Raw genomic sequence first — 25,886 nt, forward strand, 5'->3', positions numbered from 1 at the left:
ATGCAAAAATTAGCAGGTGCTTCAAGAACTTATAGGAAATCAATGGAACTTGATTTTAAAATCACCTAGACTTGAGGAACAGAGTCTCTTTACAATTCTGTAAGTCTAGTATTTTTCATAAATTTGATCAATTTCTTGCCCAAAACTCTTCAATACCTTCCCACTGAAATTTAAATCAAGATCATTATCAATCATTGACAGCACAGCAGAGATCTGCCCCCTCTTTGTCTCATCATTTACCAATTTCCACCTTAGTTCTTTACACACAGTTCTTTAAAAAACAAAACAAAACAAAATAAAACTTTATTGAGGTGTACTTGACATGAGAAAAACTATCCATTATTAAGAACATAATTTGGTAGATTTTGATATTTGTATGTGTACTTAAAACCATCACCACAGCCAAGATAATAAACATTTCTATCACTCTGTCAAGTTTCTGTGTTCTCCTTTGTAATCTCTCCTTCCCATGTCTCCCCATCTCTCTCCATCCTGAGATAATCACTTATCTGTTTTCTCTTACTATAGATTATATAGGATGTACTCTCTTTTTGTCTGGCTTCTTTCATGTAGTGTAATTGTTTTGAATTTCCTTCATGTTGTTATAGTGCATGTATCGATAGTTTATTCCTTTTTATAAGTGAGTAGTATTCTAGCATATGGATATACTGCAATTTGTTTATACATTTACTTGTTGATGGACATTTGGGTTCTTTCTAGTTTTTGGCTATTATAAATAAAGCTGTCATGAATCTTCATATACAAGGGTATTGACATATGTTTTCATTTCTTTTGGGTGAATAAATAGGTGTGGAATGGCTAGATACATAATAGAGTCGTATATGTAGTAATAAGAATATTACCAAAATGAGGTTCTTCAGTTATTTATATTTTGGAATATTTGATTAGAGCTGAGAAATTTAATATTTATTTCCTTATTTACATAATACATTCTGCCTCAGATCAGAAGTTACCTAAGCGAAATCTTTCTGTAGAAAAGCTGAATTAATGAATGCTGTCGTATCCCCCATTCTAGCCTTATTTTAAAGGTCATTTTGAGTCTTAATAATCTTAAGAATAGATTCTTTGTCACCTCTCCACCCATACTAAATTGCAAAAAGTTTTAAGGAATTATATTATTGTAAAAGTTGGGAAATATTTGAATACCTCTAAAATGATGATGATTTAGTCAAATATATTCTTGAATGCTTGGTTTTGTGACTCAACAATACTATCATTGAATTCAGTTAGTATGCAAAAAATTGTGGTAGTTTTTGTTTTATGTGTAGTATAGGTCAATTTACCTTTAATAGCAATTGACATAAAAATGATTGTCTACGTAGAATTACAGGCTGGCAGTCATCTTTTGCCCAGAGATCTGATGCAATAATTTCTAATCATTTTTTGTCAATCTTAATAGATTCTTGTGTGAACAAGGCAAAAGTTGAAGAAAGTGAACAAAAAGCAGTGGAATTTTCAAAGAAGGTAAGGCTTATGTTAGCCATAATTGTTAAATTAATTATTTATTTACAATATGTATTTTATCTTCTTTATGTGAGGCTTTATGAATGTTGTTTCAGTTTTATAGTACTTCATGTTTCTGGATTAAAACAGAACCACAGAATATTGATTTCATTCCTGATAAGATAAGGTTGCTACTGTTCCCTCCTCATGACCTTTAATTTATTATGGAAGAAAAACACTAACTATATTCTACCAAAGTGATAAATGAAATAAAATTAGTTTATTGGAAGGATATAGTTTGAAGCAATCAACCAAAATATAGTCCCCTCATTGTTTTCTTGCAGTTCTCACTTACAATATGTACCTCCTTTGGAGAACTGTTAGATTTTTAGCTAGTCTAACCTATTATTGCTATTTAAAGACAGTGCTATTAAATAGCATTAGAACGACATAGTGTTTTATCTCTTTCTGTCTCTCTCTGCTTAGATTTATCTTCTTTGAATTTTATAATTACCACTTTTAAATGGTTCTGCAACTTCATGTAGGCTTGGTGGAATTTGAGGTTCCCCTTTCTTTGTATGTTAATGCCTTATGGAAATACAAGTTTTATGGCTGCCTTAATTTTATTTGGATTTTAGGTTGTCTTTTCCTTGTTTCATGAAAGCATAACTACAGTTGTACTAGTTTCTACCAAAAGTTGAATTTTTTTTTCTAGATCCTATAAAGGATTAGTATAGTAATTCTCTCCTGTTGGTGCAGGGAGAAGGATTGAAGCACAAGTCTAAAAACTCTCCAGTTTTCAGCCTTCTGACAGCAAGATAAAGTGCTTTACATATTGCTGTCTCTTCAAAGTTATGACTTACCTTGGAGATTAGATAATCGCTTTTGCTATCACTCTAGAAGTTATAGAGTATTACTGAAGTTACTTCAGGGCATCTGAAGAAATGCCTTTGCTCTTTCAGTTACTAGATTAGATTTTCAGAGCTTGAGCATAAAATGTTTGTGTGAAGTTGTCATTTTTATTGGTGAAAGAAAATGCATGCTTTTTAATAGACCTTTATATTTGTAATGTTCTTGTTTTAAGTAGCACATTTAAAATTCCCTTTGAAAATCTTAAGTCTCCTTAATTTTTCACTGACACTTTGATTAAACACCACAAGACTGGTACAAACTGTGATGATCTGTCTGGCAAAATTTTCTGTTAGCATATATTATGGGAAATGGAGTCCTGAAATAATTTTTTAAAAAAAGCATTTCAGTGTTTAGTGCTTTATTCTCATCTCCAACGTTTAGAATAAAAACATGTATGGTCTCCCAGTGGTTATCTGAATGCCTTCTCTTGTTCTGGGTGATTTTAAGAGGCCATGTAAAGTAGTAAAAAATGTAGGGTGGCTAGAATGAGAAGCAGTAGTTGTAAGATCTGATATTAGCTTTTCCACAAATTAGCTGTGACTTTAAGTAAGCCACTTATTCTCTTTGGGTCTTAATTTTGTCATCATTAAAAGAAGAGGATATGTTTAGTGGCCTTGTAAAAAGTCTTCCAACCTGCATATCTCAGACTTCTGTGATTCCTACTCTATGGGTTTATAGATTAAGATCACATTAAATTACAAGCAGAAACATTGCATGCCTCTTTTCAAATGTACAAATAAATAATTTATAGAGGAAAGCTGTACAGTTTGTATCATGCTTAAAAAATACACAGGAGAATCTTACATTCGGAGGGAGGGTGGAAGTAGAGAGTAAGTCTTAACATGAATAGTATAGTGCAGTTAAAAAAGCATCTTCTCAGTGACCTAGGAAACATGGTCATTTACTAACTGTGGAGGATCTGGGGTGGGTTTGAAATTTTTAAAGATGAGAAACAATTTGGACTAACCTCTGTGGAACATTTTCTATGAACGCAAGTAGAGAGGAATAAAAGAATTAATTAGCATTTCATGTTTGACCCAGACATTATTGTAATCCAATTCCATTACCTGTTCTTTCTTCAGACTTGGATTGGTTTGACATTTTTTAATTTCCAAAGGTAAAATCTATGAGTATGAGTATTTATTAACAGTGAAAATACTTTTTTATTGTTCCACAAACTCTAAAGACAATTCTGGAGAGTAAGACAAATCAAATTTAGAAACAGAAATAATATAATTGGAAAAATATTTTGCCTTCTAAAATGACTTGAAGTGACATTGATAATAAAGGACATATATTCTATAGATGAATATAAGCAGTATTTACTCTATGTATGCAGGCTTGTTTGTTTCGGCTTGGTGCCCTGACTGAGGTTAGGGATGGGCAGGATGCAGTAAATGGATATTCACCATTGAGATGGTCTCTCCTGCTTAGCACACCATTATGAATGTATGTATGTATGTATATATGTATGTTTCAAGTTTTTATTTAAATTCTAGTTAGTTAACATATAGTGTAATATTAATTTGCAGTAGAATTTAGCGACTCATCACTTACATATAACACCCAGTGCTTATCACAAGTGATGCCCTCCTTAATACCCATCACCAGTTTAGCCTATTTGCTCTTTGACATCAACCATAGCAACCTGTTACTGGACATGCCCTTAATACCCATCACCAGTTTAGCCCATTTGCAGTTTAGCCCAGTTGCTCCTCTCCAGCAACCCTGTTTGTTTTCCATAACTAAGAGTGTCTCTTATGGTTTGCCTTCCTCTCTTTTTAAATTTTCTTTCCCTTATGTTCATCTGTTTTGTTTCTTAAATTCCACATATGAGTGAAATCATACAGTATTTCCTTCTCTGACTGACTGAACTCGCATAGCATAATACACTCTAGCTCCATCCACATCCTTGCAAGTGGCAAGATTTCATCCTTTTGATGACTAATATTCCATATATATGTGTGTGTACACACACACCACATCATCTTTATCCATTCATCAGTCAGTGGACATTTGGGCTGTTTCCATAATTTGGCTATTGTTAATAATGCTGTTATAAACATCTGGGTGCATGTGGCCCTTTGATTCAGTATTTGTGTATCCTTTGGGATACTAATACTTAGTAGTGCAATTGCTGGGTCGTAGGGTAGTTTGATTTTTAACTTTTTGAGGAACCTGCATACTGTTTTCGAAAGTGGCTGTACCAGCTTGGATTCCCACCAACAGTGTAAGAGGGTTCCCCTTTCTCTGCATCCTCACTACCATCTGCTATTTCCTGTGCTGTTAATTTTAGCTGTTCTGACCATTGTGAAGTGGTATGTCATTGTAGTTTTGATTTGTATTTCCCTGACAGTGATGTACAGCATATTTTCATGTGTCTGTTGGTCATCTGTATGTCTTCTTTGAAGAGACGTCTATTCATGTCTTCTGCCCATTTCTTAACTGGATTATTTGTTTTTTGGGTGTTGAGTTTCATAAGCTCTTTATAGATTTTGGATACTAATCTTTTATCACATGTGCCATTTACAAATATCTTCACCCATTCCAAAGTTCACCTTTTAGTTTTGTTGATTGTTTCCTTCGCTGTGAAGAAGCTTCTTATATTGAAAAAGTACCAATAGTTAATTTTTGCTTTTGTTTCTTTTGCCTCTGGTGGACATGTCCAGAAACAGGTTGCTATGGTTGATGTCAAAAAGATTGCTGCCTGTGTTTTCCTCTAGGATTTTTCTGGCTACCTATCACACATTTAGGTCTTTAATCTATTTTGAATTTATTTTTGGGTATGTTGTAAGAAAGTGGTCCAGTTTCATTCTTTTACATGATGCTGCCCAGTTTTCCCAACAGCATTTGTTGAAGAGACTGTCTTTTTTTCCATTGGATAATCTTTCCTCCTTTATCAACGATTTGTTGAGCGTATGGTTGTGGGTCCATTTCTGGGTTTATTAATTAATCTGTTTTATTAATTGGTGTATCTGTTTTTGTGACAGTACCATACTATCTTGATGACTATAGCTTTGTAATAGAGTTTGAAGTCCAGAATTGTGAAGTCTGAATCTTTGCTTTGCTTTTTCAAGATTGTTTTGGCTGTTCGGGGTCTTTTGTGGTTCCATACAAATTTAAGGATTGCTTGTTCTAGCTCTGTGAAAAATGCTGATGGTATTTTGATAGAGATTGCATTGAATGTGTAGATTGCTTTGTGTAGTATAGACATTTAACAATTTTCTTCCAATCCATCAGCATGGAATGTTTTTCCATTTCTTTGTGTCCTTTTCAATTTTTTTCATATGTGTTCTATAGTTTTGAGAGTACAGATCATTAACTTCTTTGGTTAGGGTTATTCCTATGTATCTTATGGCTTTTGGTGCAATTGAATATGGGATCATTTTCTTGATTTCTCTTTCTGTTTCTTCATTATTGTGTATAGAAATGCAACACGTTTCTGTACGTTGATTTTGTATCCTGTGATTTTACTGAATTCATGTATCCATACTGGCAATTTTTTGGTTCAGTCTTTTGGCTTTTCCACATTAAAAAAAATGTAGTCTATGAAGAGTGAAAGTTTGACTTCTTCCTTGCCAATTTGGATGCCTTTTATTGTATTATTGCTGAGGCTAGGACTTCCAGCACTATGTTGAACAAATGATGAGAGTGGACATCCCTGTCGTGTTTCTGACCTTAGAGGAGAAGCTTTTAGTTTTTCCACATTTAGGATGATATTAGCTGTGGGTCCTTCATATAAAGTCCTTATGATATTGAGGTATGTTTCCTCTATCTCTACTTTGTTGAGGTTTTTTATCAAGAATGGATCCAGTACTTTGTCAGATGCTTTTTCTGCATCTATTGAGAGGATCATATGGTTGTTATCCTTTCTTTTATTAAGGTGGTGTATCACGTTGATTGATCTGTGAATATTGAACCACCCTTGCAATCCAGGAATAAATCCCACTTGATTGTGGTGAATGATTTTTTTTAATGTATGTTGGATTCGTTTTGCTAGTATTTTGATGAGAACTTTTGCATCCATGTTCATTAGGAATATTGGTTATATATTCTCTTTTTTAGTGGGATGTTTGTCTACTTTTGGAATTGAGGTAATACTGGCCTCATAGAATGAGTTTGGAAGTTTTCCTTCCATTTCTATTTTTTGGAACAGTTTGAGAAGAATAGGTATTAACTCTTCTTTAAATGTCTGGTAGAATTCCCCTGGGAAGCCATCTGCCCCCAGTGTTTTGTTTGTTGGGAGTTTTTTGATTTCTGATTCAAATTCTTCTCTGGTTATCAGTCTGTTTAAGTTTTTTATTTCTTCCTATTTTAGTTTTGGTGGTTTATATGTGTTTAGAAATTTATCTATTTCTATTTATTTATATGTGTTTAGAAATTTATCTATTTCTATTTATCTATTTCTTCCACATTTGTCAGCATAAAGTTTTTCATAATCTCTTATAGCTGTGTTTCTGTGGTGGTGATTGTGATCTAGCCTCTCTCATTTGTGATTTTATTTATTTGGTTCCTTTCTCTTTTCTTTTTGAGAAATCTGGTAGGGGTTTATCAATTTTATTCTTTCAAGGAATCAGCTCCTAATGTCATTGATATGTTCTACTGTTTTTTTTTTTATTTCTATATCATTTATTTCTGCTCTAATGTTTATTATTTCCCTTCTGCTGGCTTTAGGCTTCATTTGCAGTTCCTTTTCTAGATCCTTTAGGTGTAAGGTTAGTTTGTGTATTTGAGAGTTTTTTGCTTCTTGAGGTAGGCCTATATTGATTCCCTCTTATGACAGCTTTTACTGCATCCCAAAGGTTTTAGAATGTCATGTTTTTAATCCATTCTGATAGCCTATGTCTTTTGATTGGAGCATTTAGTTCTTTGACATTCAGAATAATTATTGATAGATATGAATTTTGTGCCATTGTATTACTTGTAAAGTTGTCATTTCTGGAGATTTTCTCTGTTCCTTTCCAGTTTTTGTTACCTTTGGTCTTTCTTTCCTACTCAAAGCATCCCCTTTAATATTTTTTGCTGGGTTGGTTTAGTGGTCATGAACTTCTTTAGTTTTTGTGTTTCTGGGAGACTCTTTATCTCTCTTTCTATTCTTAATGAGATCCTTGCTGGATAGAATATTCTTAGCTGCATATTTTTTTGTTTTCAGCATGTTGAATATATCATGTCACACTCTTCTGGCCTGCCAAGTTTCTGTGGAAATGTCCATTGCTAACCTTATTTGTCTTCCCTTGTATGTTTTAGATTTATTTTCCCTTGTTGCTTTTAGGATTTTTTCCTTATCTCTATATTTTGTAAATTTTAACCATGATATGTCTTGGTGTTTGCCTGCTTTTGTTGATTTTGATCAGCATTCTCTGTGCCTTCTAGGTAAGGATTTCTGTTTTGTTCCCCAGATTAGGGAATTTTCCTGCTGTTATTTCAATTAAATTTTCTGCCCCGTTTTTCTCTCTTCTTCTTCTGAGATTCCTATAATACAAATATTATTGTGGTTTGTGGACTCTGCTAAATTCCCTAGGTCTACATTCATGATCAAACATTTTTCTTTCCTTCTTTTTAACTTCATTATTTTCCATAGCTTTATCTTCTGTATCGCTTATTTGTTCCCCTGCTTCTTCCATCCATGTGGATAATTACACACAGTGGGTTTCACATTTCGGCTATAGCATTTTTTATTTTGGCCTGACTAGTTTTTCAGTCTTTTATCTCTGTGATAAGGGACTCCCTGGTGTCTTCTGTTGTTTTCTCAAGCCAAGATAGTATCCTTATGAATTTCTCTTAAATTCTGAATCAGGTATATTACTTGTATCTGTTTCTAGTAGATCCCTGACCATGACCTTTTCTTGGTCTTTCTTTTTGGATGAGTTCCTCCATTTTGGTATTTGGTCTAGGTCTCTGTCTTCTTCTGTGTGCTAGTAAAGCCTGATATGTTTCCTGCTCATGAGAGTAATAGCTTTATTATGGAGAGGTCGTATATACTCCAGCACCTGACACTTCAGGAACTGCTTCTGGTGTATGCTGTGTACACTCTGCTGCTGTTTTTTGGCTGCTCTTTCCCCAGGTCAGTCCTCTGCAGAGTTTCTTCTTGTCTCAAATGGGGAATGTTTGGATCTTGTGCATTATGTGTTGAGTTTTTCCTAGGTGTGCTCTAGTCTGCTTGTTAAAAGAGTCATGATCCTCTTTCCATTAGAGTTGAAGCTTTGTAGTACTCTATGGTCAGTAGACTTGGTGCATGTGGGGCATTTGTGCTGGTGTTCTGGGGGTGTGCCCCCCTGCATTGGTTCTCAGGCATACTTGCCCTCATAAAGAAGCTTCTTCAGAGCACAGTGAGGTGGGGCTTGGTGTAGGCTCCTCAGGCCTCTGCTATGTGGGGAGTTCATGCTTGCCAGTGTCTGGGAATCCCTGACAGAGGAGCGAAAAGTCTCTTCTTGTGTGTTCAGGCTTCCCTCAAATCCCTGCATTCACCCTTTATGTATCCAGGCCAGTTACCTCCCCAACAGTGCAGAGCACCTGTCTTTTATCTCAGGCACATCAGTTGAGTTTCAAAACTCATAACTTTTGGTACCTATTAAGCATGGACCCATGCTGATCCTCTGAGGAGTGTCACACCACCCTGGGGCTGGCGTCAGTTTGTCCCATAAGTGCAATTGCACCAACACGCAGGAGCTTGAAGTTTATAGTAAAGTGCAACAGAAAGCCAGCATCCAGGTTAGCTGCCCTCAGCTGCTGTCTCTTTCCCTATGCTAAGGAACTGGGCAGCACAATGCCACCTGATGGCTCTTTTGTCCCTGGAGATGCATTGCCTCCTCTAGCAGATACACTCCAAGAAGGAGGAACTTTCTTTTCTAGTGCATCCTAGGGGATCCTCAGACTGTGCCATCTGCTCCCAGGCCTCTGCCTCCTACACAGGTGTACCACTGCATCCCCCAGGCTTCACAATGGCCATGGTGCAGACTTCTAAATCTTAAGTCTTTTAGCTCTGCTGGTTGTAAAAACTCATGATAATCAGCCCCTCTCATTTTCCCAGTGTATGGTTTTGGGGAAGTGTTCTTGGTATGTGATCTTCTGTGCACTTTGTGCTTTCTCTCTTTCACTCTTCCACTCTGTTTCCTCTGTCCATGATTTGGGCTCCCTCCCCTCTACAGCATCTGTAATTCTTTATTACCCTAAATCACATCTCTGTACCCCCTACCTTCCACAGTGTGGCTCTTCTCTCCCTGTAGTTGTGCAGTTTGGTCTCTCAGTCCTCTTAACGATTTCTTGAATTCATAAAGATTTGATATTCATGTGGTTGTATTTGAAGGATGAGGCAAACATTGGTTCCCCTACTCTTCCACCATCTTAACTCCTTCCCCCAACACATCATAATTTAACCTCTCATTTTCTCTCTTTTAGTATTTTATGCAGGTATTTTGGTTAAACAGCTGAAGGAGAATTCCATTTAGGCTATCCATATATCATTCTACTGTCAGATTTTGTGGAATACCACTTTTTGGATGCTAGACAATTAAGATTGCAATAGAAATATTATAATTTGTGTTAAAGTACAATCATTTGAGCATTCTAAAAGTGTATTCTCTTTTCAAGGTTAAATATAGTTACAGAGTTGAACTGCTTGATGGTGAACTTTTAGGTTTCATTTTCTTTTTTTTTTTAAAGATTTTACTTATTTGTCAGAGAGAGAGAGCAAGAGCACAAGCGGGGGGGGGGGGCAACAGGCAGAGGGAGAAGCAGGCTCCCCATTGAGCAAGGAGCCCAATGCAGGACTCCATCCCAGGACCCTGAGATCATGACCTGAGCTGAAGGTAGACACTTAACCAACTGAGCCATGCAGGCATTTCTAGGTTTCATTTTCTAATTTGATAAAGTTAAATGTATAGGATGAAACATTAAAGAAAATAATTCTAAAACCTATTTTTCAATAACAGAACAGTATAAATGTCCATTATATGCAAAGAGAGACTTCTCAGTCCACCCTTTTAAAATTTTGTTTGGGGAACGCCTGGGTGGCTCAGTTGGTTCAGCATACCACTCTTGGTTTCGACTCAGGTCATGATCTCATGCATGGCAAGATGGGGTCCCAAGTCTCGCTCTGCACGCAGTGGGAAGTCTGCTTGAAGGTTCTCTCCCTCTGCCCCACCCCACATACTTTGTCTGTCTCTATCTCTCTCTCTAAAATAAATAAATCTTAAAAAAAATTTTTTTTTTTTGTGAAAATGGGTATTTTTTACCTTGGGTTGCTGCCATATTTCCTCTCTACTAACACCATAATCAGTAACCCACCCCAACAGGTGTGCTTAATTGTTATGAAAGTGATCTGGAGCTTTGATTTTCTGAATGACCTGGGAATTCAATAAAGCAAAAAACATTCCACTTATCTAATACATAAAGTTGTTTAAAACTTTCTCAAAACTATGTTATTAAGTGTACATTTATGGTGGTGATCATTGCAGTTTGATGAAGAATTCACAGCTCGACAGGAAGCTCAAGCTGAACTTCAAAAACGAGAAGAAAAAATTAAAGAGCTTGAAACAGAAATCCAGCAACTTCGAACCCAGGTAATGAAAGAAGGTATAGACTTTATGTCATGTCGTAGTGAGTTTGATGGTAGAAAATTATCTTGTTAGATGCAAGGAAAAATGTGACCAGAAGCAGACTTTTTGGCAGTTTTGCATTTTAGTTGAAATAACTCTACAGATTTAATTTTCCAGGACAATAAATAATTTTACTGTTTGGGTAAAAATAAGGTATTAGTTGCTTAAACTTCCCTCAATAGTTTTAATGGAATATATTACACAATCAAGAATGTTTAGGAGCAAAAATTTTTTGATGATTTGAAAAGTTGGATGCATAATTTCAAAACCTAGAAATTTTGCATTTCCTCCTGCATCACCTATGATGAGAAGCACTCATATACACTCAAGATCTTAGTTATGGTATCTAAACTTTAGAACTGATTAAGTCCTCTCAACACCTTATTTTTATTTTTTTAAATACCCTCGGCACTTTTTATGTTTTAAATGGTTATTAAGAAATGGAAGATTATCAGTGTTGTTGAGAATAATTTCCTTTTTCTGTGTATGCGTTTTCTTTTTAGTTTTTACTATGCATTTTAACCTACAAAGCCCATTAATGAAAACAATGATTGAGAAAATAAAATGGAAGAAAAAAATGTTCATTAAAACACAAAATTCAGCCACATAAATTTTGACAGTCTATTTGGCTTTATTAATGATTTATGAATTTGGCATCATTCCATTTAGTAAGCAGAGGGGAATTCCAGGGGGTTGTATAAAATGAAAGGTTTTTATGAAAAGAGGGTGGGGCAACAAGTTATTAGGGAAAGGAAAAGATCTTTTAGGCCCTGCCACTTTCCCTTAGGGGGAAAGCAAGAGGTCTTATGCAGATTACTTTATCTACCATTACGGGCTGGAGAGGACTTCTGTGGCTGACATATTGTCTGTTGATTTAAAAGTTCCTGACTCACCTGTTAAGACTATTTCTTGGGGATGTTGAAACTGCAGTTAGATTATGTATTAAGCTCTGGTTTGGGGACTGAGCCTAACTGATGCCATTTGGGGCCTGTGTTTTTTTTTTTTTCCCTAACAGCTCTTAACATAGTGCATGCTCAGTAGATGTTTATTGATTGACTAGATTTGTATCCATCAGTCTACTGAGAAATGACTTCAGAAGTTACTGATGAACTCTAAATTATTCAGTTCACTGCTTTTCATACCCTTAGTCTGTTTCACTTACCTATAATATTTGATAATTTCTTTCATTAAGTCATTCTCCTTTTTTGTATCATCTGCCTTCCCTTTTCACATCTCTGAGAACTCAGTTTCTTTTTGTTTTTGCACCCCCCCCAGATGGTGACATTCCTCAATGTCACCCTACCACAAGGCCTTACTATTTAGTGAGTAGTTGCTTATTTATTATTAATTTAACTGATCTGTAAAAAAGCAGAGTCACACAGTCCTTTCTAGTGTACCCAAAATTGTGCCAAATACTAAATTATTCATTAGCTATATTCAAATTCTCAATACTCTATTGTAGCCTAATTTAATTGTTGCATTCCTAATTGTTCATGAGAGGGAAGAGAAGGGCTGATATGATTTGATTTTTAAAGGCTGGTGGCATTTATTTGAGATTCTTTATTAAATTTGTGAAACATGCATTTAACTTGAGTAAAATCCTCTGTTAAAAGGGATAGCATTTTTATGGCTCCCCAAGTTTCATATCATAGATATGATCTAATGGAGTAAAAATTTGATGTTAACAAATATAATTTTGCTCTCTTTCAATAAAAAATTGGATATACATTTTACCTTTCAAAGTATTCAACAAAACTATTTACATAAAACTTGTAAATTACTAATTTCTTAAACTTTTCAGAAAAATTATTTTGATTTTCTCTATAATTTCTTTGATCTCAATCAAGATCATAAAAATCTGTTTTCTATAATTTTGCTACATTAAAAGTAAAATGAAAATAATTTTGCATATTGTAATACTTACTAATTTCAGGAGAGGATTGCATTCCAGAGGAGGATTGTTATTTGTTGAGTATATAAATACTTTAGTTGCATATATGTATATACACACATAAACATCATACATATGAATAAAAATATTGGAAAGTGCATATTAAATATTATGAGAAATGTTTCCATGATTCTATGATTGTTAATTTTTAATATGCTTATACATAGGTCAGTCCTTTAAATTGATTATTCTTCAAATATGCTTCAACTTATTTTGTAAAGCCATTTCTAAGTTTAGTTAGTACTTTTAAGTACTCCAACTTGGAAATTCATATTAGTAAAGATAAGAAGACTTTCTTCCCAAATAAAAATAACACTATGCCAAGAAATTTTATTAATTTTAAACTTTTCTTTCAGTTCATCTAATGTCATATCTTGATTACAAATACATCTGTTCATTGGTAGGATTTTCTTAGGAATGTTTATAATAACCAACTTCACTTTAATATTCATTTATTTTAGAAGTGAACCATTGTAACCAGCAATGGTTTAAAGAAACAGGTACAGATTAACTTAAAAAGTAAACAGTTTGGAATGAGATACAGTCCTTCATCTGTTATCCATTATCATTAGAGAATGAGGTTGAAGTCAATTTCTTATGGTAGAAGTAAGTTATACTGTCCTCATCATCCAGTCCGTGTGAATTAATCTTTTCATGGCAAGTGACTCCATGAGGAGATAGACTGCTATAGTGGAAAGAGGACTGCATTAGGTATAAGAACAACCCACATTCAAATTTAACCACATTTCAGACTCCGCTACCTTTGGTTAGTCATTTAACCTTTTTGTAGTTATGTTTTTTCTCATCTATAAGCAGTGAGATAAAGTTTAGATTAAAAATGCCCTACTTACTTTACAGGGTTATAATAACAATGAAAAGAAATAATAGCTGTAAAAACATTGATAAACATATATTACCACGCAAATGGATGTTACTCAGTATTAATTATTGGTACTAGAAGACTGCTAAGTTACTGGTGCTATGTGATAGACTGTGTAAAGCTAATTGGCTCCAAGGGAATCAGACCTTTGATTGTATTAATTATCTTATATTCAAACCAACTAGTCTAATAGGCTCAAGCCACTTCAGTACTTCTTTGCATGTATTTATAATGATAGGTAATTTTTCATTATTTTGGAGAGGTGTTTCACAAAATCTTTGAGGATGCCAACTTTTATAGTGTGTTAGCAGAAGTAGTCCTTGTACAGAGTTTATAATGCTTATCAAAAATCTATGGGAGTTTTTTGTTACTGTTAAGTCCTTTGATGTTACTAAATTAAATAAAGTGTATGTAATCTTGAACCCCCAATGTCTACTGATAAGTTTTCTTTGCTGTTATATTTTACTGTAAGCTTTTAAACATTGTATTACATATGTTTCAGGGACATGGACTCTCAGGTTCATCAGGAATTCCAGGTCCTCCTCCACCACCTCCACTGCCAAGTGGTGGGTCATCCCCACCACTACCACCTCCACCAGCACCACCTCTACCTGGAGGAACTCTCCCTCCTCCTCCACCTCCTTTACCTGGAATAATGGGTATACCACCACCACCACCACCACCACCACCACCACCACCTTTGTTTGGGGGACCTCCTCCACCACTTCCCCTTGGAGGAGGAATTCCTCCTTTCCCAGAAGCAGCACTTGATTTGCCTTATGGGATGAAGCAGAAAAAAATATATAAACCTGAGGTGCCCATGAAGAGAATCAATTGGTCAAAGGTGATTATGACTATGACTAGACTAGAGTATTTGACCAGATATTTTATGACTAGATTATTTTTGGCTTTCTCCAGCCATAGTTGATCATTAATATGTGAATAACTGTTGCTCCATATAAGTACTGTATAATGCTTGAGAAGATGACTGCTGACTTATGCTTTCCTTTGTGAGTTCACCATCTTATGTTTATCTTTCAGTCTAGTACCCTGTGAATTGGAAACTCCACAGATAATTGGAAATTAATGTAGAAGTCAAAAGGAAAACCAAAGTGAAAATGGTGCTAGAGAATAATATATAAAATATATCACCAAATGAAACATGATTTTGATTCTTGTACTGTTTTAAGTACTACAACATTCTTAAATATAATCTTTATTATTACTGAGCCTTTTTATCTTAGTTATTTTTGTTCTTAGAGAGTTTTTTTTGTTTTAGATTTTTTTTAAAGATTTTTATTTATCAGAGAGAGAGAACACGAGCAGGGGCAGGGGCAGAGGGAGAGGGACAAACAGACTCCCCACTGAGCATGGAGCATGATGCAGGGCTCAATTCCAGGACCCTGAGATCATGACCTGTGCTGAAGTCAGACACTTAACTGACTGAGCCACCCAGGCGTCCCTTTTTTGTTTTAGTTTTAAATATTTAGATAGTATGGAATAGTTGGCAGCATTCTGTCACTACAGAATAACCTAATTATTTTTTTAATGTAATTTATGAGGTTTTTTTCTTTTGAATGTTATTTTGCTTTTTTTTTTTCTTTCCTTGAGAGAGAGAATGCGAGGGGGGTAGAGGTAGAAGGAGAGAGAAAGTGAGAGAAAGAATCTTAAGCAGGCTCCGTGCCTGAGCCTGACATGGAGCTTGATCTCATGACCCTGAGATCATGACCTGACCTGAAATCAAGAGTTGGACACTTAACTGACTGAGCCACCCAGGCACTTCTATTTTGCTTTATTATTATAAGAATATGTCTCGTAAAAAGCTTCTTATCAGGATTGACACAGTCCCTGTTCAGTAGGAACTAATCTAATGAACATACTTAGAGTGAAATATGACAGTATCTACATAGTAAATTGGTTTGACCAGAATCATGGTTAAACCAGTATTTAACTTAAGACTATACTTATGCTTTGCTCATAAATGAGGTACAAATGTTTTTGGAATGTAGTTATTTTTTATTAGGTACAGTCCACCAAACTATAGGATCCAGATGCTGTTGGTCCAGTTGTCTCTATGTATAAATTTAATGATATGTTCAGTTAATATTTCAGCATACAGTGAAATGGTACTAATACAACACAAAGCATCATGATGTACTGGAAAATGTACAGTTCTAATCTTGGGTTTCGATGTAGTGGTTAAGAGCACAATTCTCTGGAGCATCACTGCCTGGGTTTAATTCCCCTCTTTGCCATTTACTAGTTGGACAGCCACTTAAACTTTCTGGGGCTGTTTCCTCATCTTTAACATGGAGATAATAATAGGTCCTGCTTCAAGGGATTATTATAAGGGTTAGATTACATAATATATGCAGATCACTTAAAACTGCACCTGACACATTATAGGAGGTATGTAAGTTGTCAGCTATTATGGTTATTACCTTCACCCTGGTCAGTAAACATGGAGAATTAATTCACTTTTCTGAATTTTAGTTTCCTCGTTTTTAAAAATCCAGGAGGAGAAAAAAAATATATGTGAATTGGGGGAGGGATTTACTAAACTATTTTTAAGATTCCTTCCAGAAGACTTTTTTATTTATTTTTATCTTTTTATTTTTTTAAGATTTTATTTATTTGACAGAGAGAGACAGCGAGAGAGGGAACATAAGCAGGGGGAGTGGGAGAGGGAGAAGCAGGCTTCCCACCGAGCAGGGAGCCCGATGCAGGGCTTGATCCCAGGACCCTGGGATCATGACCTGAACTGAAGGCAGATGCTTAATGACTGAGCCACCCAGGTGCCCCCAGAAGACTTTTTTAAATGTAATTTGCTATATGGCTAATTGCTGTTGTGTATCTTTTTTGTACACCAATAGAATTCTGGGACTTCCCCAATGAATATTTACTTAAATGTTATTTTGATAGATCCTGAAATTGATTTAGTAGGTAGATAAATAAAGGAACTATCAATCTTGGTGAAATTGAATTCTTTGAAGAATTAAATATGAATAATTTAGATACTTATCTTCGTTATTTTTGTTTCAGATTGAACCCAAAGAATTATCTGAGAACTGTGTCTGGTTAAAAGTTAAGGAGGACAAGTTTGAAAATCCTGATCTCTTTGCAAAATTGACACTGAATTTTGCTACCCAGATAAAAGGTACATCTTATTTTTTAAGTAACCTTCACATTTAAAGGGTTCTTGAGTGACTCCAGAGACGACTGTTTGTTATAAACACGTTTTTTAATTAAAAAAGGTAAAAATGCTTACATCATAGTATTCATATAGTAAAAATAATTTAAAAAAGGATGCATGATAAGCTTATCCCTTTAATTCCAGACTTACAGCTTCTTCCCCAGAGAAAACCACTGTTACTAATTTCTAACATTGCCTCCTAGAAATAGTCTGTGCTTCTAGATGCATATGTGTATTTATCATTTTTTTGTTTTTTACTTCTTGCTGTTTTTACTTTATATACTTGGATGTTATCCATAATAGCTTGCGTTCATCTACTATGTTCCTTTGGCATACTGCATAGAATTTGTTGGTATGGACTTATCCTAATATATTTAACCAGTCTCCAGTGAATGGGTATTTAGATTAATTCCAGTATTTTTGGTATTTCAAACAATGCTGGGATAAATGTGTATCTGCATATACCTTTGTGCACATAAGATCTATTTGTAGGACAAATTCTAGAAGTGAAATTCCTGGACAAAATGCTGTATACATTTATAATTTTGATATATATTACCAAATTGCTTTCCAAAGAACTTGTTTCTTTAGTGGCACCTACAATATATTTGAGTATCTGTTTCCCTACAACGTTTGTCCATCTCAGAGGTGAAAATGGTAAATCATCCATGTTGTAATTTTGACTTCTTAAATTTGGAGTGAAGGTGAGCAGCTTTTATTACATTCAGAGGCAATTTTTATTTACTCTTCTGTGACCGTCTCCCTCCAGTTCTTTGCACATTTTGTAGTGAGCAGTTGTTCTTTTACGTCTCCATGTTTTTTTTTTTTTAAGATTTTATTATTTATTTGACAGAGACACAGCGAGAGAGGGAACACAGGCAGGGAGAATGGGAGAGGGAGAAGCAGGCTTCCTGCCAAGCAGGGAGCTCGATGCCGGGCTTGATCCCAGGACGCTGAGATCATGACCTGAGCCAAAGGCAGACGCTTAATGACTGAGCCACCCAGGCGCCCCTCTCCATGTTTTTTGTACTGAGTCCCACAAGAATCATAGATTTCATGAAATTTTAGAGTTAGTCTGGACCGTAGAAATGATTAAGTCTGGACTCTATTTTACAAGTGAAGAAAATTACGTTTGAGACATACAGATAACTATAAAATCCATTAGAGAGTTTCTAAAGGTAGTATGATATAGTGGAAAAAGCCTGAGGAAATGGAGTCACACTTATTTGCATTTCAACTGTAATACTTGTAACCTCTGAGACTGAATTTTCTCATCCATAAAATGAGTAGACTAATGTTTATCTAGTAGTGTTGGGAGAATTAAATAAGGTTATATATTTAAAGCACCCAGCACAGTGTTTAGTATAGTAGGCACTTAAGAAATATTAATTCCCTTTTCCCTTTCATTTAACATGATGCTGTGTATGTGTGTGTGTGTTTTGCCTTAGTTGTTGACACTTAATCGAGCTGTTAATTCAGCAAGAGAATTTCCTGCTCTTCTGAGCAGCACTTGATAGAGCCAATCAGTTATAATAGAAGCAATTCTTACTGCAGCTGCTAAAACCTAATAAAAATTATATGAAGGCTCTCATCTACTCACTGCTAAGAACACTGAATTCTTGCTCTTCTTAGCTCTGATTCTCTGAATTTTATGTGTGACACTAGTACTATTTCTGTTTTCCTAATTTTGAATATTTGAGTACAAATCAGGTCAGGAGTGCCTTTCAGTAATACTACTTTTACTAAGATTTATTTTTCAAAGGGACATTTAAAGGAACAGTTAAGCATCATAGCATATTCCAGACATAAATAACATAGCCAAAACAAATTTTAATGATACAACTTTCCCATTTATTTCAATGACACTTGGTAACTGTTGATTGACCTTATTATAACAGCTAAAGTTCCTTGTCACTTGCAGGGTCTTGATTCATAATTTGGCCAGTAGGTGGCGGGATCAGTAAGAAATCAGGAGGCTCTGGCTCCAGTGAACTCCAAGCACACTTCCCTGGCTTTCCTAGTTCCAGGAAACCCTTTCTTTCCCATTTTGCTGTTGTTTGCCACTCACTCAGTTGCATTCCGGAAGGAGGAACACACTCATTGTTTCTAAGGCCTATTTCCAAAGCTCTTAGACCCAGTGTTCCAAAACCTCTGAGAATTTTCTCCTATTGCAAGGGGTTTGGAGAGCTCATTTCTTGTTCTCTCTAAATGCACTGAAAGCATTACTAGTCTATGTTAAGAAAATATTTAACTTAGGAGTTCAGAGTACTTCAGGTTGATGAATAGAAAGTTTTTTTTTTAAGATTTATTTAAGAGAGGGAGAGAGCACGAGATGGGACGGTGGAGGGGGAGAGAGAGAGAGAGAGAGAGAGAGAGAGAGAGAGAAAGAGCCCTCAAACAGACTCCCTGCTGAGCTGGAGCCAGACATGGGGCTTGATCCTAGGATCCTGAGATCATGACCTGAGCTGAAATCAGGAGCTGGTGCTTAATCTGTGACTGAGCCAACTAGGCACCCAGAAAGAAGTTTTAAAATACCTCTGATTCCTATAATATTTACATGTGTAAATACTTAATATGTGTAATTACCATCAAATTATACTTTCTATTTGAATTAAAGTTAGGAGGTGATTTTTAATTTTCTATTAATAACCAAATTATTTCTAATTTAGGAGAGACTGTACCTCTCATTTAATTTAATTTATATCATCTAGTGAAGGAGAGAGGAAGAGGTACACTACATTTAGTAAAGTTGTATTAAATGCTAACACAGATAATTTTTTACATAGGAACGCAGGATGGGAATATAGTTAATTTTTAGTAGGACCAATGAAGATCCCATAGGTGGTATAATTTGAGCTGGGCCTTGAAATTTAAGTAGAATTTTAATAGGAAAAGAAGGGAAGAAGACATTCTAGTCAGAGAACACCATTAGAAAAGTATGGAGGTGGAATGAGGTACATACTGGGCGAGGTGCAGCTGTTGAAAGCACAGCCTATTGAGTTGGGACTTGGAGGTGAAACTGGTAAGGTGAACTTCATAGTGAATAAATGGGGTTTTGTACTTTAAGCATTAGTGGCACAGTAATTTGATTATAAACTATTGAGGAGGCCTTTGGCAGACAGATAGGTGATGGGAATTCACAGGTACATGATAGAGCATTGGTTGTGAATAAATTACCAGTGGTTTAGGCAAGATATGAGGATATCCTGATTAGTATGAATTCTTAATCTCGAAGGTCTTCTAGTTCCCAAATTCTGTGTTCCCATGATTAATATGTAGGTTCTTACAAGCTTAATGTTGCTATGTGACAAAATATATCTCACAATGCTCTCTGGTTTAATGAAAAAATATGTATATATTAGATGCAGCTTCAAAAGACCCTATTAGTACTTTTGAATATATATTATATATGTAACTGTTAGAATTTGTATCTGTTCTAGTTTAGTATTCAATTTGATGATATTTGGGGCCATATAAACATCAAGGCTACAAAAATAGTATCATTTTCCTTAAAAATCTGTAGTAATTATAGATAACAGTGATACTAAATAAGAATTAAAGTAATGATGGTTAATATTAACTAAACTTAAAATAATAATAAAATGTAGGTTATAACTGCAAATTCTAATTAGAATTTCAAGGGTTCTCTAGAGGCTTCAGGAAGAACAAAAATTGCATGGAAGTTGTAAGCAGTTTCTTTGGTTTTAATGTTGCTTGGAGGAAATATAAGAAATAAACATAAAAGGTTAATAAAATTTAGCTTCTTCAATAATATATTTCTGTGGTGTAATTTAGCTTTAATAATAACAGAAAATTGAGGTGCTATAAATATTTCAGATGCATATAAATGCTATTTTGCAATGCTTGAGATATTGGGCATAGCTTCAAAATTATGGTGGAATGGAGTTTAAAGATGTATTTATGTAAAAGCACTTTTCCTCTAGGATCATATTTTAAATTGTGTTTCTTAGTCATTGAATCAGCTAGCTGCTTTTGACCATACCCGCCCTTGTTTGGTTGCTTAATAGAGTCTTTATTATGTTTGGTGAAGCAATGAAAAAACAAAAGGGTGGTAAAATCTAATTCATCTCTGTCTTCATCATATAGAAATTCTTAGAATTGACTTGAAAATAATGAGATGTCTATCTCAGAGTGCACACCTCTACAAAATAGTGCTAAAGTGTGCTGAGAGACTTGGTGTCCTAACAAATAATTTGTCATCTTAATGACACAGTATGCATGTTCTGTACTATAAGCTTTTAATATATATGGAAACAAACCAAGAAGGCTTAAATCTTTCAGGCAGCCAACTAACCACCATATATACCTTATATAATTTAACGTATGATGAACATACACTCCTTTCCAATTGGCATGTTCTAGAATCAAACAATTACTTCCTTTATGTAGAAGAGGGAACAAGGAATTTGTGAGTCAGAGATGCAAGCCATTGTTTAATTATAAGAATCGCTATTTGTAGAGAGCAATTGAGACACTGTAGCTTCATTTTCTAAATGAGTAGGCATCAAAATGGCTCTATTTTTACATATTGGTGATAGTGTGGTGATTGTGCTACTTCTACCACTAATACCATCACTACTAATAGCAATAATAGCACATTTATTAAGCATTTACTATGTCCCAAGAGATGCATAAACATTTTAAATTCATATTTCATTTAATCCTCACACCAACCCTAGATACTATTATTGTTGTTTTATAGGTGGAGAAACTGAGGCTATGTAAACAGTATGTCTATTTTACATAGCTAATAAGTGGCAAAGCTGAGGTTTGAACCAAGATTTGTTCTTAATCTCTTACTTATGTTGTAGCAGTGGCTTTAAAAATTTATTTTTATTTATTTTTTTAATATTTTAATTCCCATATAATTAACATACAGCATATTAGTTTCAGGTGTACAATATAATGATTCAGCAATTCTATACATTACTCAGTGCTCATCATAAGTATACTCTTTTTTTTTTTTTAAAGATTTTATTTATTTATTTGAGAGAGAGAGAGAATGAGAGATAGAAAGCACGAGAGGGAAGAGGGTCAGAGGGAGAAGCAGACTCCCTGCTGAGCAGGAAGCCCGATGCGGGACTCGATCCCGGGACTCCAGGATCATGACCTGAGCCGAAGGCAGTCGCTTAACCGACTGAGCCACCCAGGCGCCCCATAAGTATACTCTTAATCCCTGTCACCTGTTTTACCCATTCCCCCCCCACCTCCCCTCTGGTAACCCTCAGTTCTCTAGTTAAGAGTCATAACAATGGCTTTTAATGGCTATTAAGCCCTTAGTAATTTGTGTGTTTTGTTGCATAGGTCACTGATCCTTTCTTTTCTTTTTTTTTTAAAGATTTTATTTATTTATTTGACAGAGACACAGCGAGAGAGGGAACACAAGCAGGCATGGGAGAGGGAGAAGCAGGCTCCCCGCTGGGCAGGGAGCCCGATGTGGGGCTTCATCCCAGGACGCTGGGATCATGACCTGAGCCCAAGGCAGACGCTTAATGACTGAGCCACCCAGGCACCCTAAAGATTTTATTTATTTATTTGACAGACACAGCGAGAGAGGGAACACAAGCAGGGGCAGTGGGAGAGGGAGAAGCAGGCTTCCCGTTGAGCAGGGAGCCCGATGCGGGGCTCGATCCCAGCACCCTGGGACCAGGACCGAGTGGAAGGCAGACGCCCAACAACTGAGCCACCTAGGCGCCCCTCACTGATCCTTTCTTAATGCTATAGTTTCACATACATTATCTTGTGAAGTATGTAATCCTATTATCCTGACACTGAAGACAGTTCTTTAGAGCTTAAACCAAAGCTGGGAAGTTGGATTTTCATGGGAGTTATTTTTTTGAGGATTTTTTAGGTGCTTTCTGCATAGAATCTATCATTTATGAGGCATTGCTATGACTTGAGGCCTGTCTCTTCTCATAATGAATGAAGGAATGAGGTCTTCATGTCCTTATGCATTTCATAAGGATATATTAATGCACATAAGATATATAAAGTAATGAAATCTGTTTTTCATAGGGCTTCGGGGTTAGCTTCATAACATTATAAACACTTTGTGTTATTTTAATATGACACTTCTTAGTTATGAGTTAGTGAGACTGTCTCTATTTCATTAATTTTTGCTGATAAATATTGTATTGACTAGGCACAATAACAGGTGTTCAGTTGATAGCATTTACAATTCACACAGATACTCATTCACGTTTAGAATTATTCTTATAACTAAATTAGTTTTATTTTGGCAAACAGAAATTATAATAAAATCCAGTGGAAAATTTCAACACAGCTATATAAAACTACAAAGAGTTATGTTTTGTTCCAATTGTATATTGATGGCAGTGAATACAGTTCCAGGCTATATCTTGCATGATATAAGAGGTAAGAAAAAGAGGTTTCTCCAATTTATGAAATATATTTAATTTAGAGAAATTCAAATGTGGTAGCTTTTCTGAGGCATTATATGTAAGTAATCCTTTTAGTCAATTAGTCCTTGTCAGTGAGAATAAATTTAATTCTTTTTAATAGGTTATTCAGTAATGCATGGTTTTTACTAAGTTTTCCCTAATTTTAAACTATGCTTTCTGATATTATCATTATTATAGTGTTCATTTATATCATTTTTGTTTTTTTGTTTTGCTTTTTTATTTTTTCCAGTTTTATTGATATAATTGACATAATATTGTATAAGTTTAGTATATACAGTATATTGATTTGATATATGTATATATTGCAAAATGATTACCACAATAACTTTAGTTAACACCCATACATCAACTACATAGTTACAGTTTTTTTTCCTTGTGATGGAAAGTTTTAAGATTTACTCTCTTAGCAACTTTGAAATATACAATACAGTATGGTTAACTATAGTCATCATGCTATACATTACATCACCAGAACTTATTTATCTTATAACTGGAAGTTTGTATTTAAAAAAATTTTTTTGTATTTTTGTATTTTTTTTTTAGAGAGGGGGAAGGACGGCGAAGAGTAGAGGGAGAGGGAGAAAGAATCTTAAGCATGCTCCGTACCCAGTGTGGAGCCTGATGTGGGGTTCGATCTCAACAGCCCTGAGATCATGACCTAAGCTGAAATCAAGAATTGGTGTCATAACCAACTGAGCTGCCCAGGTGCCCTAGAAGTTTGTCCCTTTTGATTACCTTCACCCAGTTTCCTTACCTCCTACCTCTTACTTCTGGCAACACAAATCTCATCTTTGTTTCTATGAGCATATCATTTTAAAACACTGTTTAACATCTTGTAAGGTAGGTGTGTTGATTGAGTGAGCTAAATTTTGTTATTAGGTGCCCTCCAGGTACTGATACTGTATAGATGACCCAAGATATCCAAGATTATAGCATAAAAAGATCACTTCCATTTTAACACATGCTTCTAGGAAGACAGTTGCCCTTGAAAACAGGTTCATATTTTTGTGTATGACTATCATGTTGAAAGAATGTTAATTTCTTACTTTATTTTTGTGGATTATGTTAGTTACCTATAGCTATATAACAGATTACCCCAAGATTTAGCAGCTTGAAAGAACACACATTTATTTTCTCAGTTTCAGGAATCTTGGCAGAACTTAGCTGAGTCCTCTGCCTCAAGGTTCATCACAAGGCAGCATATAAAGTGCTGTCAGAGTTGTGGTCTAATATGAAAGCTTGAATGGGGAATAATCATTCTTAAGCTCACCCATATGATTTTGGGCAGCATTCAGTTTCTTTAGGGCGACTGGACTAAGGGTTTCCATTTTTTATTTGCTTGCTATTGTCCAAAGGCTCCCCTCAGTTCCTTGTCTCCAAGGCCTCTCAGTAGTGCCACTTACAAAAAGCAGTTTGTTTCATCAAAGAGCACACACCAGGAAGGAGTGAATTAGAAATGAAAGCAAAAAGGAACTCAGTCTTTTGTAGCCTAATTTTACAATTAGAAGCAATTAACTAGGTCTAGCCCTCATACACACATGGAGAGGGGATTACTCAAAGGCACGAAGACCAGGAGGCAGGGAGCCTTTGGGAACCATTGAAGAAGCTGCCTACCACATGGATATATACTATTTTATTTCTCAGCAATTACAAGTGCTACAACATCTCCTTGATGACTTCAACAGAATCCTAACTGGTTTGTGCATTTAGTCTTGTTTCCTTGTGATCAGTTTTCTACAGCCTAATCAGAATTGTCTTTCTTAAAGTGTAAATTAATATAGCACTCCCATGCTTGGAATATTTCACTACTTATTATCTTTATGGGGACATCTAAATTCTTCCTCCTGTGTTTCAAGGTCATTTGCCTCTTCACTCCCCCTAAATTGTCTTTAGATTGAACTCTTTTGTTCCTGGAACCAGAGACACTTAGAAGACTTTGCAATTTCTTTCTGAACACACCTTCATCAGTTCTTCATTTGGCCTCTATTTAGATTACATTTCCATCAGAATGTAGTCTTCACAGTATATTATAATTGTCTTTACTCATTTGTGTCCCCCATCAGATACTGACATTCTTGCAGGTAGGCAGGAAGTATTTCCATTTTGTTTACTATTATTTCCCAGCATGTACTACAGCTTCTGGCAAGTATTAAGTGTGTTCAATGAGCACACAAATGAATTACAGTTAAGTGTACTTAGTTTCATAGTACCAAGGCAAATAAAGTATGGGTGCTAAATCAGAATGTATGCATGTAGTAGGAAATGTGCATATATTTTTTTAAAGATTCATTTATATATTTTAGAGAGAGCACAAGTGGGAGGGGCGGGGGGGGAGAGAGAGAGTCTCAAACAGACTCCATGCTGAGTGTGGAGCCCTATGGAGGGCTTGATCTTACGACCTCAAATTCAGGACCTGATATGAAACCAAGAGTCGGATGCTCAACCG

At 35.4% G+C, this 25,886-nt stretch overlaps 1 protein-coding gene across 6 annotated transcripts in view; it reads left to right on the plus strand.

Annotated features, from left to right (window-relative positions):
* Positions 1–25,886, plus strand: part of DIAPH2 (diaphanous related formin 2) — a 949,436-nt gene that overhangs the window by 274,768 nt on the left and 648,782 nt on the right. For all 6 annotated transcript variants that reach the window (XM_073885915.1, XM_025876973.2, XM_073885914.1 and 3 more), the window contains 4 exons: positions 1,421–1,485; positions 10,833–10,937; positions 14,307–14,648; positions 16,847–16,961. In XM_073885915.1, coding sequence (XP_073742016.1) covers positions 1,421–1,485; positions 10,833–10,937; positions 14,307–14,648; positions 16,847–16,961 — 627 coding nt within the window. The remainder of the gene's footprint in view (positions 1–1,420; positions 1,486–10,832; positions 10,938–14,306; positions 14,649–16,846; positions 16,962–25,886) is intronic.

Source organism: Callorhinus ursinus, unplaced genomic scaffold (genome assembly GCF_003265705.2).
Source record: "Callorhinus ursinus isolate GAN/ISIS: 27379988/994484 unplaced genomic scaffold, GSC_fseal_2.0 scaffold67, whole genome shotgun sequence".
NCBI lineage: Eukaryota > Metazoa > Chordata > Mammalia > Carnivora > Otariidae > Callorhinus > Callorhinus ursinus.